We start from the raw sequence: 15,269 nt of genomic DNA, 5'->3' as shown, positions 1-15,269 counted from the left end.
CTTTGAAAGACGTAAATCCACTCCACTCTTATATTATTACTTAACACAACTCATACGCACTCGATCAATTTACCGTGGATAATTGCGCTGAAGGCTATATAAAAAATAGAATACAAGCAATTTTAGTTTCATTTTTTAAGGTTCCCAACTGTATAATTAAAGAGCAATACTTTTGGAATTATTGGTTGTAAATGTTTTGTGTTCCCCATGACTGTAGTATTTAAGAATGTCATGGTAGGCTCTATAATGGAGTAGTATCACAAAGCTCGCCTGACCGTGCACTGCTAAAAATATGGGAAAACTAAGTCACGCTAAAAAAATAAAAAAGCCTAAAAGCCTTTTGGTTAGGATGCTCACCAAAAATATGTAAGTGAACTTAAAGAACATTTCTCTTATTTAAAATGCGAATAGTTGCTACTATGAATCAGCAACAATTGCGTAAATTAAAAGATAAATCAAACGGAAGGAAGGCTTATTCCAGGTTACAATACTCAAACACTCCTGAATGAAATATAACGTGAGATGATAGCTAAATTTAACCTCCCCTGGCTTGCGAAAATCTCGAGATGTTGCTAAATAATCTGCATGGTTGAAAAAAAGCGAATTTAAAAGATGCATTTCAAGTTACAAGAGTCTTCTGTCACTTGAAAATCAGCCTATAAATACGAATACATATTATTTCATTTAAGAATCTCAGAGGAATAATCTAATATAACGAATACCTGTATGGGACGTTTGAGCAAAAGTATTTGGACGACACAGTATTGCAATCACAACAATAAGTATAATGACAATGAAATGAAATCATCTTGGATTTTAATGCTTTAGGGGGGCAGACGTTCAGCTCTTACTAGACTGTGTCACTTGAAACCTCTAACTAACCTTTAACTAACTGATCCCTACTTTAAAGTGAACCAGCTGCCTTATTTTATTTGGGTGAACCCTTGAGCTTTGACAGGTACTTAAACCAGAAGACAGATGAATGAAGGGGGTAGTTTCTAAAGAAACTGTGGTGCTGCATCGGTGGGGAAGTAGTATACAAAAATTTGGTTTTATGAACGGAGTTACCTAATAATGTAAATTGGCCAACGTACAGGGATTCTAAAAGCTGACGTTTCGAGCGTTAGCCCTTCGTAAGAACGAATCGAAGAATTGTAAATTACGTCTAGTTTTTATAGTAGAGTAGGAGCTACGCTATTGGTAGTAATATGTCAACGTGAAAAATAGGAATATATTAGTTAAACGAAAAGCGTTCGTTAATACCGTGAGGATTAAGGGTGCCGATTTCGAAGATGAATTTTTGTTCCAGATTCTTGCGGCCTTCCGTCGCACCTAGATGTACCCTGTACGGTGGCCAATTTACATTATCAACTCCCTTGATAAAGCCAAATTTTCGTATACAAAAAATTGATGCACGTGCATTTACCACAAGAGAGAGTGAGAGAGTTAACAAATCCCCGTTTCGGCCAGTCGGGAATACTGGACTAGAGATTTACTTAACATACTAATCTCAACACTTTACTGCAAAGGTCTCATGGCAAACAATAATCTTCCTAAATAGTTGGTTACAGGCACAACTATATGCAGGTTAACCAAGAGGATTATCATGTGAAAACAGTTAAAATACTTTCAAGGGCCACCACATGTGCCTGCAAATAATGACAAACCCACTTAACGCAGTCAGGGGTTAATAAATGTATCGTTAATGAACCCTCTCATGATCTGCACAACGTTTCCCTTCAGTCAATATTAATTCGTTAAAACCTAGAATGTCTGCGAGTGGGCTATGTGAACAAGCTATAAAGACTAGTTCTTCCAGCATAAATCTAGAAGGCATCTAGAATACATCCGGAATGCAATAAATGTCATGACCACTCTTTCATAAGCGGTCATTGATCTTTAAAGGCATTAAATTAAAAAAAAAAAAAAAAACAAAATCATTCAGTTGTCATTAGATATTGCTCCAGCATTATCATTTGGCATAAGATAACATTCTTTGTCCTTGACTAAGAAATCGAATACCAAAACTGCCGAAAAGGAAAATTGGACACCACCAGAATGCAATACAAAATCATCAACGTCAACATATTCATTCATAATTTTCACATTAATTACTGTTACTATACTAAAATTAAACACCATTTTAAAAATTCTTTTTTTTTTGTTCTATTCTTGAAACCCTCGTAAAGGCTATTAAAAGAGTCAAACAATTGCTTGTTGAGGTGATAATTTAAAATTGCTTTTAATTTCCCTGTAAATTTTTAGATTAGATAGCTGGACGCCAGTCTTCGTTCGTTCATTCGTTCGTTCAGAAAAATACTCATCCTCGAGGAAGATGATTTTAAAATCACATGTTCTTTATCTTGTGGCTTTAGTTGGACAAATCTCGGGAATTCCTTTACCACAACAAGGTTAGTACGTACTGAGAGTACTGTTGTTTCCTGTGTTAAAAAAAAAAAAAAAACAGCAAACTTCTCAGAAAACCTACTGAGGACGCGTAAGTTTCAAAGTTATGAGGGAAAATCTATCATTGCATACAACGGTTAGTTGTTGATAAAAATGATACCCATAATATACTGAAGTAGAAGAGATTTTTTTTTCGTTTAAATCAGAAAAAAAGAGCCTGTGTAAGGTAAGTTTTAAGGTAAACACTTTCAGTTCATTTTCTTTACTGACAAAAAAAAAAACGTGTAAAGAACAAATTCGGTTCCTTTGAAGTTGAAAGAAGAGGGGGCATTTAATTCCATGTTATTTCAAAGCTTCGAGATTACTACCCCTAAGAGTATATGACATTTCAATATCTATTCAATTTTAAACATCGCTATGTTTGCTCTAAATTGCCTGACAAGAAATGGAAGCCGTTTTTCTAGCTGCTTGAATATGGCTAAAGGTGACTGGGTTCGCAAAAAAAACAACATTACGACGGAAGAAGTTAATTGAAGGTGACAATTTATATAAGTGGATAAAAAAAATTGTAATGGTTCCTTACTCTGTTGTGCTGAAATACATTGCTTTCTTAAAAATGATAAAAAGCAGCATTTGTTGTTCATACAATGCGTACTTTGTTCGTGTTATCTAAAGCACGAAAAGTGACTCCTGACAACAATAGGTTAACAATGTTTAGAAGTTATTATTTAAATTTGTACAGGGAAAGTATGGCATGAGCAAAATGTAAAGAGAACAAAAACTTTGCAGAAAGGAAACGGAAAAAGAAAAGCCAAAAGATAATCCAGATACAACTAAAACCGTTATTGATATTGACTGATTACGTTTTTCGAAGTAGTGTTTCATGTGAAGTAGATCGTTGTGACGTTTGGTTCATTGTTAAGGTACAGTTGACTTCTTCTTTGATGTCGTACACCCACCCACACGATTCACGAACCTAGTAGATCCAACATTTGAAGAGATCGGTGACTATACATAAACGTTTTGTTTCACAGGGAAAATGGGTATAACTTGAAATTAGATTCGGTTGCTAGTACCACAGGCCTGAGGGATTTGTGCGGCTCATGAAGAGGGCAATATAGTATCTGCTCAGGTGACGACTTCTGCCTTTTTGAAGAACAAACGAGCTTTAATAGCGTTTACTCAAGAACAAAGGTCCCCCTTAAAGAAAGCTTCCTGCTTTTGTAGTAGAAGGCTTGTATCCGCACGGACGTACAGCAAAATATTTACCAAGCGGGAATTTTTTTTGCTTTTTCGTGCTAATCCTGTTGAGTGTACGAGCTCATGGGTTAAATACGACCCACTTCATTATTTTGTTTTCTCATTGTGAAATAAAGATGTACTTAGTTAAGGAGCCTGGGGAAGCAAACACGTGGACACGAGGCATTATCAGTGAAGTACGCCATTTGCAAATGTATCGAGAGCCATTTCTCATTTAAATGCCTTCCAGTGTACGATTTAATATCAGTCAAATGCTGATCTGCAGCTTAAGAGCAACTACGTGGCATGGAGATTAAACGCATCGCCGGTTTCGAGGGCAACCAAAACAGACGAAAGCATTTAGTCGCACTACTCCGTTATCTAGTTTTCCTTAATGCACCATATTCAAGTTGTAAAATGGCACATTGGCGGATTTAAAATCTGTGTCATGCAATGGAGAGGAATGTTTAAAGTTGATATTGACATGGTATTTCCTTTTGTGTGGGGTTGATAATGTCGAAAATGTTTACGACGTGGGACTTTACCTTTACCTTAAAACTTGCCCTGCCGCACAGCTTCTTTTTCTGATTAAAAGAAAAGTAAGTCCCTGCTAGAATTTATCGAGGAAATGGTTGCCTTCTACCTTTACAAGTTGTTTATAATTAACCAGAGGGAAACGATTTGTCTGTAATCGTGGACTGTCTTGCGACCTAGCACGTACGCAATGGGAAAGTGCAGAATTATATTACGAAAAAAAGGCAACACATGCGATCAAATGAACATTTTTTTTACCACGACGTCAAGATTTTCCTATGAGTAATCTTCTTACTACGCCAAGTAAATCGTTGCCCCTGATACAATACAATAGAATACAATACAATACAATATTCAGTGTACCCACCCGTCATCAGGGAGTGACAAGAACTCGTTAAAACATATGCGTGAGAATAAAATATTTAAAAAAGGAGAAATTTACTATTACAAAGCATCTGTGTATGTATTAATTATGTACAAATAAAGTTAAAGTATATAACTATTAGATTTAAAAGACATACTTATTTAGAAGACGTTTAGAGATGAGAATATTATTGGCGCTTCTAGCATAAGGGTGTAAAGAATTCCAAATCTTGACGGCCAGAAACGAAAATGATCTGTGGCGCCATTCTAAGTTAAAATTTGGTAGCATTAAAAGTGTGCCAGACCCTCTTAAACTGTAATTACAGACTTTGAATGTTAAAAGTTCATGTATGTAGAGTGGAGCTTGTTCATTCATACAGATATAAATTAAAACTAGGGCCTGGAATTTTCTTTCTTGTTCTAGCGTGCTCATTCCAACCATAGTTAATGCAGATCATAGGGCGTCTGTTTCCCATGGCCTGAGATTGAATTGAATTCCTCCAGCTCCAAACAATAGCGGACAGCAATATTCTAAATGAGGCAAAATATATGCTTTATAAAGGCGGCCCATTACGTCTAAAGCAATAAACCTACGAATCCTCCTTAATGCGGAGGCTTTGGCACATGCATCTTTAACTTGTTCAGATATCTGAGCAGCAAAATTAAGTTTACAGTCCAATGTTACTCCAAGAATTTTAAGTGTATCAGTAGTGTCAACTACTTTGCTATCTACACTGAAGTCGTAGCTGAAGGATACTAGACCGCTTGATCCGTAAATCGATAAGCTCAGAGTTTTACCAGCATTGATCTCTAAATAGTTTTGCCGAAACGTTAACCATATATATATTGATAATAATTCTAGAACTGGTGGGGAAACGTCTGATGCATATTCAGTAGCGTCATCTGCGTAAAGGGGTAGGGATGTGTAACTTGAGGATTCATATATAGATGTCAAAAAGTAAAGGGCCTAACAGAGACCCCTGTGGGACCCCAACTTTCACTGTTATCCAGTCAGAGTAGACGCAGTCCAATTGGACCCTTTGCATCCTGCCCTGCAACTAATTTCTTATCAACTGCAATGGTTGATCCGTAAATCCATAAGCACTGTGTTTTACCAGCAAAAGAGCATGAAACACAGAGTCAAACACCTTACTCAGGTCAACTGTAAGCGTAGCAACAGCCTCACGGTTGTCAAGACAGAGTGCCCCTCATAATAACCAGAAAGGCTGGGCGAGAGACTTGGAGCTAATGCAGAGTAAACTTGATCTGCAGCTATCTTCTCGTAAATCTTAGAGCGCGCGGAGAGGATCGACACTGGGCGATAATAAGTTTTATTAGTCTCTTCAGCTTTTTTTAAATATTGGAATGATGTTGCCGACTCTTCTAAACCTTTGGCCATGATCCATAAGTAATAAGGTAATTGATCAGTTTGGTTAGCGGTTGCGTTATGGCAGGAGCGTAAAAGTCGCGGGGAGATAAGATCACAGCCAACTGCTCTCCATATAACTCTCGCTCACAGTATTAAAATTAAGACACAATTTACTACGTTTCGACATTGTTTGAGGCACAGTCTGCATTATAGGTGTTTTGGCTATACAAACCACTCTTGATGTTCAATGTGGTAAATTAGTCTCTTAGAGATAATAAAAAAAAAACATCGAACAGTTTTTGGGTGCCGTAATGCTCTTATCAGGCAACCTTCACTTGGCGATTGGTAGTTCCGAGAACATTTAAGAGACGTCAAAAAATAGCAGACGCATCTAAAACAATGACATGCCATTTGCACCGACGAACCAAAACATGAAAGTTCGTGGCCCTTCTCTTCATTAATGAAGCACGGAGAACCGAAAAGTCTTATAACGTCTGTTCCCATAAAATGAATGGCCGCCTCTTCTTCTCCATCTTTGTTTTTCACGTTATTATGTTCCACCAATAACGTCTTACCCTATGTGACATGGAAGGCCATTCTCAATTCACTTTGACAAGAGACAACGGGCTAAACGTCTGCTTCTCAATCTCCCTAAGTATGGTGCTCAATTTTCTTTTGTCAACTCAGTATTACCAACTTCTGGTACCGGTGTTTCATAGAAAAAGAGATAAAACAACATAGTTCCTTTAAAAACTAGCCTTATTATCTATTTTGCTTGCTTATCTTGAAATTAATTACTTCCATTATCATGAACTTGCCATCTTTATTTATTATTTTTTTGCAGAGAATATTAAACTTGCCCCATATATATTCACTTCTTATTTCTTTGATTCCCTCCAGCCGAAGGCCCGGAAGTAACTGATGGCCCTGAGCCAACTGAAGGACCAGAGGAAACCGAGGCACCTGAGCCAACTGAAGGACCAGAAGAAATCGAGGCACCTGAGCCATCTGAAGGACCAGACGAAACCGAGGCACCTGAGCCAACTGAAGGACCAGAAGAAATCGAGGCACCTGAGCCAACTGAAGGACCAGAAGAAACCGAGGCACCTGAGCCAACTGAAGGACCAGAAGAAACCGAGGCACCTGAGCCAACTGAAGGACCAGACGAAATCGAGGCACCTGAGCCAGCTGAAGGACCAGACGAAACCGAGGCACCTGAGCCAGCTGAAGCAACAGAGGAAACCGAAGCACCAGAGCCAACTGAAGGTCCAGACGAAATCGAGGCACCTGAGCCATCTGAAGGACCAGAAGAAACCGAGGCACCTGAACCAACTGAAGGACCAGACGAAATCGAGGCACCTGAGCCAGCTGAGGGACCAGAGGAAACCGAGGCACCTGAGCCAGCTGAAGGTCCAGACGAAATCGAGGCACCTGAGCCAACTGAAGGACCAGAGGAAACCGAAGCACTGGAGCCAGCGGAAGGACTAGAGGAAGCTAAAGAGCCTGAGGCAGCTGAAGGACCGGAAGAAACAGAAAATGAACAAGAAGAAGAAGAAGTGGAAGAAGAGGAAAAAGAGGAGGAGGAAGATGAGGAGGAAGAGGAAGATGACTAACATCATATGAATTTCGGTAACAAAACCCGTCATCTTCGTGAACACCTAAGTTTTGTTTCATTCTACCATCCACCTCCGATTCAGTTACCAGTCTACATACCTCCTTGAAAGTCTTATTGGATGGAAAAATAGTTTACCTACTCTTTAGAGGTTTTGGAATGGCTTAGATTAAAAAGATATACGGATATAACCTTGTTTTTTCACTACTCAGTATTAAAAATTTTCACTCTCCATTTAAACCCGATTGAGATATTCAGTGGGTAGTTGCTTGACTCTTACCTTTTGGGAAGGGAAGCTTTTTTGCTTTCGAGTCTGTAGATTAATGTTACCAGTTCTCGAGCTACTACTGCTCCTCGAAGGGGTAACTTTATCAAAAAAGCACTAACGAATTAACTTTGTGTTTGTCACGACATTCACAATCGGATGTAACCACGATCTTTGATCTTACCGCATATCGAAGGCCTGATAACGAGAATTAGTATCCCTCAACTAGTGAACTAATGCAAATGCTTCATTTTGATTGGCTACGCTACTAGGGACTATTAGTAATAGTCCTCAAGTAGCAAAAAGCGTGACACTTTTTCTCATTTAATTCCCAAATAAATATTTCTTCAACTTGCATCTGCTAACTTTGTTATTGCCTTTTCTGCCCGACTAGTTGGGTGATACTAAAACAATTAGACCCTTCGCCCTCAAGGGCCACGGGTCAATAGCCCATTCGGCTTCGCCTCATGGCCCGTAGCCCTTGCTGGCTACGGTCCAATTGTTAACTAATGTTTGATACAGAGACTGTATTTTGGGTTTTTTGCTATGAAAACATGTTTTATTAACATTTGTTCGAAAGGTGGAGAGGACTAAAGGACAAACTTCAAGACATGGAACATGGAACAAATATAAATCCTTGTGTTTTTTTTTTTTTTTTTTTTTTATTGTTATTATCAAAACGTGTCTGTTCATGTGATGCTCTTTTCTTCTGAATAATGTTGATATACATGCAGCTGCTTTTTTTGTTTTGTTTGCTGTCAGCAGTAATATAACACAAAGTAAACCTCTCGGCCGGTAAGGTAGTTGCATTATTTCACTAGAGCTGGACTGAGATTGATTAGGCTTAAAAGCCACCTCTAATGTCCCCCACATGCCAGAGTGCTAAACTGGCAAGTTATTGAGCATAACGCATCCTAGTAGACTACTGAATTTTGACTGAAAGCTAAACTTTGTATGCCGAAGAGCTATACATATGTAGGCAGAATATGAAGGTTTACACTAACAAGGAACTCCCAGAAGAAGGAGAGGATGACACAGTTATCCACACTTAATCCGCATGGCCTCAACAAAAGGCGGGAATTCCCCTCCAAGATTTGTATTAACAAAAGCAACTAATTAGACTTTTTCGCATGTTCTTGCTTCACAAATGAATTCTTACTTTTTCGGCTTCTATTTTATTCATTAGTCCTTTGTAAATAGTTTCAACTGTTATGCGACTTGCCTTTTGCCTTCATAGGCCCCGTTGGAGAATTTTGTTATATTAATACTTATAGTTTTATTTTTGTTTTGAGTGAGCTGTTCATTGTCCCTCGGAAGGGGATTTATTACAGTATTGTTTAAGGACCCTGCTTTGGGACTGTGTTATGGCCTTAAGAGCCAGTGTCTGTAAGATCCTCATATTGAGGTTTGCCCACAAAATAGATTTCGCTCATAATTTTCCTGTATACTTCTTTAAATAGGTATATAACAAATATGAAACTAGTTTGGGGAAATTCGCTTTACTAAATTTTTTTTATCAATTTTCTTTCGGCACCGCATAAGGACCTGAGATGCTTTTGAAAGATGGGAATTTGTCAAATTTCAACCGAATTGCTCCAAATAAAAGAGTGCGTCCCAAAGCTTCCAGTTTACTAGTTATTTTAATTGAACCTTTATCTTTACAATAATACAGGTTAGAATCATGGACACTTTTTTGTATAGAAAATCCGCGGGAACACACTTAGCCCCTTAGAACCACTTACCGAAACATGCGATTTTAGCCAAATTTAGTGGATTAAATCTCAAAAGTGGCTCACACTTACTGGCTCTCCTGCATATCATTGTGTAGTTTCATCCTTAAGCTACTGAATCGTGTTAAATGTTTTGGCCGCCATTCAGTTTCAGTCCAGGCCACTCTAGCCATTTCGCTAGCGTTTCTCCATCGCGAATGTTCAGAAGGATTGTCAAAATAGAAAGCAAGAAATCGGGTATATGCCACTCCAAAATTGTCCATTCCTAAAGATTGCATAATTTAAATCAATGTTTTCCATGTGGCTATGGTTTTAACCCAACGAAGAAGGGAGACAAGGCGGTGAACGTGGACTTAAATACTGTCCGCCATGTTTTTGGAGGGATTTGTGGAATTTATAGAATCTGGAATCCGGAATGTGGAAATCTTTCAAATACTCACCTGTTATAGTATTCCTTTTTTATTCGTTGAAAATCATTTCGCATTTACCAGAATTACTTTATCTTTTAATTTACAGGATATCGAACAGAATTTCTAAGAAGCCTTGGCTTATCAATTCATAAGGAACCCCTAATCGAGCTTTTTGCTGCTATTCAAACGTGACTGCAGCTGTTATATAAGTAATTATAGAAAATAAAATGTCAAAACAGTACAGAACTTTGTATAGTTCAGCTACTGAATCGTTCTAATACATTTAGCGGCCATTCAGTCTCACCTGAAACCAGCGGTTGAAAGTTGCGGTACTTTGTAGCACTTTACAAATGACATACGGCGTTAGAACCTATTCGCAAAACTTTTGTTTTCTCGTTATTAAGTCGAAGACATAAACGGCTCTAAGTCTTATAGAGCTGCTGTGAATGGTTCTTTAAAGCCGTCTAGACCAATTGTAGTGTCGCCAGCAAACTCCTTAATTTTTATTTGTTCGCGCTGCACCGAGATTCTTTTAATAGTTTTAATTTGTCTCATTTTTTCGGCCAAAAGTTCCAAACAAAGAATAAAAAGTTGAATTTTTCCTGAATGATTGTCTGCTTTGGACAGTTAACACAACACCCGTTACAGCACTGAGTATGAAGAAATCAGAAGTTATGATTTGCCATAGAAATGCAAACCGCTTAAATTTACCAGCCACAAATGGCACACTAAGTGTGTTGCCATCAAGATTATTATTATCAATACTCACCTGAGGATCTAGGTGGTCTGGGGATTTAGTAGTGTTGTTTCTCGGGTTTTCCCTTCCTTTTGAAGTCCGGAAGTGACCTCTTTTCCAGCCTCTGATAGTTTCATTAAAAAAGGCTTTTGACTCTGATTATGTTGGGGCGATGAAGAAAATTTGATCTCTTTTGACGCTTGCGGTAATGTTATGGCTGTTTTGAAGCTTGACACCTACCTTGTTAGTCACAGAGATGTCCTTTACTGATTTTGGTAAGTCATTACCAAATTGCAGCTTTTTAACTGGAGTTTTTGAGCTGCACATTTGTTTGTATGATCGTTCAGGACTGGTTTTATAAGCTCACACCGCTTGATATTAACCTCACTTATAAAGTGTCCCAGGCGAGCTAGGGAATCTAATGAGAGTTGACGAAACTTGGACACATCACTCGCAGATGATCACTCTCAGAAATTTAATTTTGATAATGGGGATAATGCTCTTAAGCAGGCTTGGTTCAGACTTCTGTATCCTCAGATCTCCATATCTAGTATTAGGTCTAATCTTACTCCAGATTTCTGGATTTACTCTTGTATTGATAAGATTTTCACAGTTTTCTGGTCTGTTGTATTTCCTGACCATCTTGTCAACTAGAGCTGCTAGTTGAGCATTTACAGGGTCGCTTACCGATCCTTCAGGTTCATAGAACTTGGAAATTTCTCCAAGAACTGGATCCTCATCTGCTGTTAAGGTCTTTTTTGAGACCTCGATTTTTTTGAGGCCTGGATTTCCCGACGTTTGAGCATCAACAGAATCTTCGTTCCTTTTCCTTTTACGACACGTTTTAGTCTGAGCCAAAATTTCCATTTTAGATTTTATTGACGAAATCATCTGATTCATCGAAGTTAGTGACTGTTCTTGAAGATCTTTCAGTTCCTTCAAACTGTCCAAACAAGAGTGGATTGACCTTTGGAAACCGAGGTCGTTGTGCTATCGCCGTAGATTTTGCTGACGAATTTCGAGAAGTGGACTTCCCGCTAGAAGTAGCCTTTTTCCTTTGGCTTTTTGGTTTTGGAACTGTAGTTGTTTGTGGAACTCTGTGAGTCCAGGACATAAGGAGAATCTCCAGTGGAGATGAGTAACTCCGGGAGGCCGTTTGTGCCGCTATGTGCTTAAGTGTCAGTTGAAGCGACGGCTGATTGCAGCATATTGTGACCCTGGAGTAGCCAAATTTTAATCCCTTGAAGCGAAAAGTTAGAGGAAACGTCTTTCCAGCTTCAAATAAAATCCGCCTGGGTATATTTTGCGAAGCTCTCAGCGACACTTTGTTGAGCGGGTAAGGATTCCCATTAAGTTGTGGGATAGGATTGTACAAACGCATGGAATCCCTGCACTGAATGATGACGAAATAGAATTAAAGTTTCTTGCCCAGAAAAGGGTTATTTGAATTTGAAATAGTTCATCTTGTACGAAAAGTTCGTAGGGTTTCTATATTTCAGTGAATTATTACGTTTTCTTGTTAAGTAAGCCGCAGACTGTGTTTGTTGTGAACGGCCCAGAACAATGACAAGAGGCCGCATGTGTGCATAGCCATGTTCTGACGTTTGAGTTTCTTACAGCGCGGAGCAATAGGTGGTTTTCACTATACGTCATCGTCGCCATGTTGGTGGGTAAAAACAAAAGATGTCTCATTTGCTTCTTTTGTTCGTTCACCAGCAATTGTCCATTACATTATTGTTATCTGTGTGTCTAGTGACTGGTTGCAAACCACCAAGAACAGTCACAATTCACAGACTACATATGTAGTCGAAAAGGAACACAGTTTTCCAAACTCAAAGAGCATAATGACCACTCCAGAATTGAAGGCATAACTACCCTACAAATAAGTTTTAAGGTTGGATATTTATTTGTGTGAGAAATGACAATAACAGTTGACTGGATGCTTAAAACGAGCCTTGAACGCACTAATAGAGAGCTACAGAAGTAAATAAGGAAAGTAACTGTGTTAGGTGGAGGATCTACGAGTTGGGCTGACCAATTAGCAGAACATCGATTACAACAAAACCAAAAGTTTACATCTACTGCTGGAATCTCTGAATCATCCACTCGTCTTCCTCTCGCTAAATCAGCAGTTAAAGCACACTATTCATCAAAGGAGGTATCTATAAGTGCAAATAAATCGACGAAAGCTTGCCTAATTGGAGACTCGATAGTCAAGAACATTGAATCTAGGAAATTATCCCGTGCCAAAACTTGATGAAGAAGATAAGGAGGGTATGATTGTAGGTGATACTAACTGTAATCTATTACCGCAAACGCCTGACCGCAATGCTGAACACTTGAAGTTTATTACTGAAACGTACCAATACATTCAATTGATAGATCAGCCAACGAGAATCACTACTACTACTAGAACACTAATCGATCACATATTCACTAACAAACCAGATATCATAACAAGTCATGGGGTCTTACACGTTGGTATTTCTGACCACAGTCTTATCTATGCTATTAATAAACATAATACGCCCAAAACTGATCCAAAAGTAATTAATCTCGACAATAATTTTGACAGTGATGCCTTCATTGAAGACATAAAAGAGACACCTTTCCATCTTGCTTCTCTTTTGGATGACCCAAACGAAATGTGGGAAGTTTGGAAATCTCTGTTTCTGGAAATTGCGAATGAACATGCTCCGATAAGGAAAAGAAAAGTGAAAAGTAATTCTTAACCGTGGATATCATCCGAGCTGAGGCAGAAGATGAGAAAGAGTAATTTTATAAAAAAGCAAGCAATCAAGCAGAATTCTCATTAAATGTGGAATGATTATAAAAAGGCACGGAACGACGCAAACGCTGGTATAAGGGAAGCCAGGACTATCTTCTTTAATGAGAGCATTAAGAAGCATAGTGATAACCTTAAAGACACTTGTAAGGTAATTGTAAATTGTAAATTGTAAATTGACAGTTATAAATGAACATGTTTATGAGGGCAAAGATTTTACAGAAAAGCAAGATATAGCTGAGCAAATGAATAACCACTTTTGTTCCCTAGGTAGTAAACTGGCATCTGGTATTCCAGACACTGCTTTTCAACCAGAGGACTTTTTAAATAAAACTGACTCACATTTTTATTTTCGCTCTGTAAGTGAAGGGTACATTCACAGCCTGATCACTAAACTCAAACCCTCGGTAAGTTGCTGATTGGATAATATCTCTAGCAGACTTCTAAAGCTTTGTAGCATACATCTCAAATTCTATATGTGACATTATAAATCAAATGTTGGAGACTAGAATATTTCCTGATGATTGGAAAAAGGCAAAAGTACATCCTATTTTTAAGTCCGATGAAAGAAATATTCCAAGCAACTATAGACCGATTTCTATTCAAAAATTATAGAGAGGGTCATGCATCATCAGCTGTTAGAGTATTTCCAGGCAGGAAATCTTTTGACAAACTCTCAATCTGGATTTAGACCAAATCATTCAACCTGTACAGCTTTGATAAGTGCAGTAAACCTTTGGCTTACCAATATGGATGCTGGTAACTTAATGGTAGTGTCTTTATAGATTTAAAGAAAGCCTTTGGCACTGTAGATCATAAGATGTTACTACGTAAACTTTCTTGTCACGGTGTCAATGGTAATGCTCTTCAGCGGAGTCTTATCCACAAAACAATATGTATCATATGGCATTCCCCAGGGTTCTATACTTGGGCCATTTTTGTAACTTATAATTTATGTAAACGATTTCCCAAAATGTGTACAACATACAACACCTGGTATGTTTGCTGATGTTACGCATATAACTATGGCTCATGAAGATATATCCACAATTGAATGTTCCTTAAATAGTGATTTAGCTGCAGTACATGATTGGCTTCAGACAAACAAATTGAGTTTCAATACATCCAAATCTAGTTATATGACTATTGGTTCTCGGCAAAACTTGACAAAAGCTAAATTCGGGAATTTAAAGATGGATGATTGGCCAATTGAACATAAACCTTCTACTAAGTTATTAGGGGTTCATATTGATGAAATGCTAACCTGGGATGATCAGATCAAACATATTTCATGCATCTAAAGTCTCGAATGGGTTGCGAATGTTGTATTTATCTAGAAAATTAACTGACAATGAAGAGGCTCTTAAGACAATTTACTATTCACTTGTACAACCTTATTTGATTATTGTGACGTTGTATGGAGTGACTCCAAAACACGTGCTGACAAATTACAAAAATTACAAAATAGAGCAGCACGGATTATTACTAGGGCTGGTTACTCTATTCGATCATCAGCAGTGCTTAATTATCTAGAGTGGTCTACCTTAGAAGAAAGAGAGAAAAGGTACTTGTTAATTACGATTTTTACAGTATTCAATAACAATTGTCCGACGTATCTCCAGGAGTATTTTCATAGAACCTCAGAAGTTCACAATTATAATTTGAGGGGCTCTAACTATGACTTCCAATTACCGCTACCTAAAACGATTTACTTAAACGAGCTTTCTCTTATCGAGGTGCAAATGCTTGGAACCAACTGTCGAATCAAATACGTGCGATACCCTAGGACACATTTTACATCGCTAGGGCACATTTTTAAA

At 38.1% G+C, this 15,269-nt stretch overlaps 1 protein-coding gene across 1 annotated transcript; it reads left to right on the top strand.

The window, feature by feature from the left end:
• The first annotated feature begins 2,214 nt into the window (after positions 1 to 2,214).
• LOC137994743 (skin secretory protein xP2-like) lies at positions 2,215 to 10,161 on the top strand. Its single transcript, XM_068840348.1, has 2 exons — positions 2,215 to 2,411; positions 6,812 to 10,161. The coding sequence occupies exons 1-2, from the start codon at positions 2,336 to 2,338 to the stop codon at positions 7,522 to 7,524; spliced, it is 789 nt and encodes a 262-aa protein (XP_068696449.1). The 5' UTR covers positions 2,215 to 2,335; the 3' UTR covers positions 7,525 to 10,161.
• The last annotated feature ends 5,108 nt before the right edge of the window (positions 10,162 to 15,269 follow it).

The sequence above is a fragment of the Montipora foliosa genome, chromosome 3 (assembly GCF_036669935.1).
Source record: "Montipora foliosa isolate CH-2021 chromosome 3, ASM3666993v2, whole genome shotgun sequence".
Taxonomy (NCBI): Eukaryota; Metazoa; Cnidaria; class Anthozoa; order Scleractinia; family Acroporidae; genus Montipora; species Montipora foliosa.
The sequence above is the reverse complement of the archived record's forward strand: the minus strand, read 5'-3'. Positions and strand labels throughout refer to the sequence as shown.

Bases quoted from the DNA above. Each gene is read 5' to 3' on its own strand.
- LOC137994743 (XM_068840348.1), top strand. From the start codon at position 2,336: ATGATTTTAAAATCACATGTTCTTTATCTTGTGGCTTTAGTTGGACAA. The intron at 2,412-6,811 runs GTTAGTACGTAC...GATTCCCTCCAG, and splicing joins AATTCCTTTACCACAACAAG to CCGAAGGCCCGGAAGTAACT.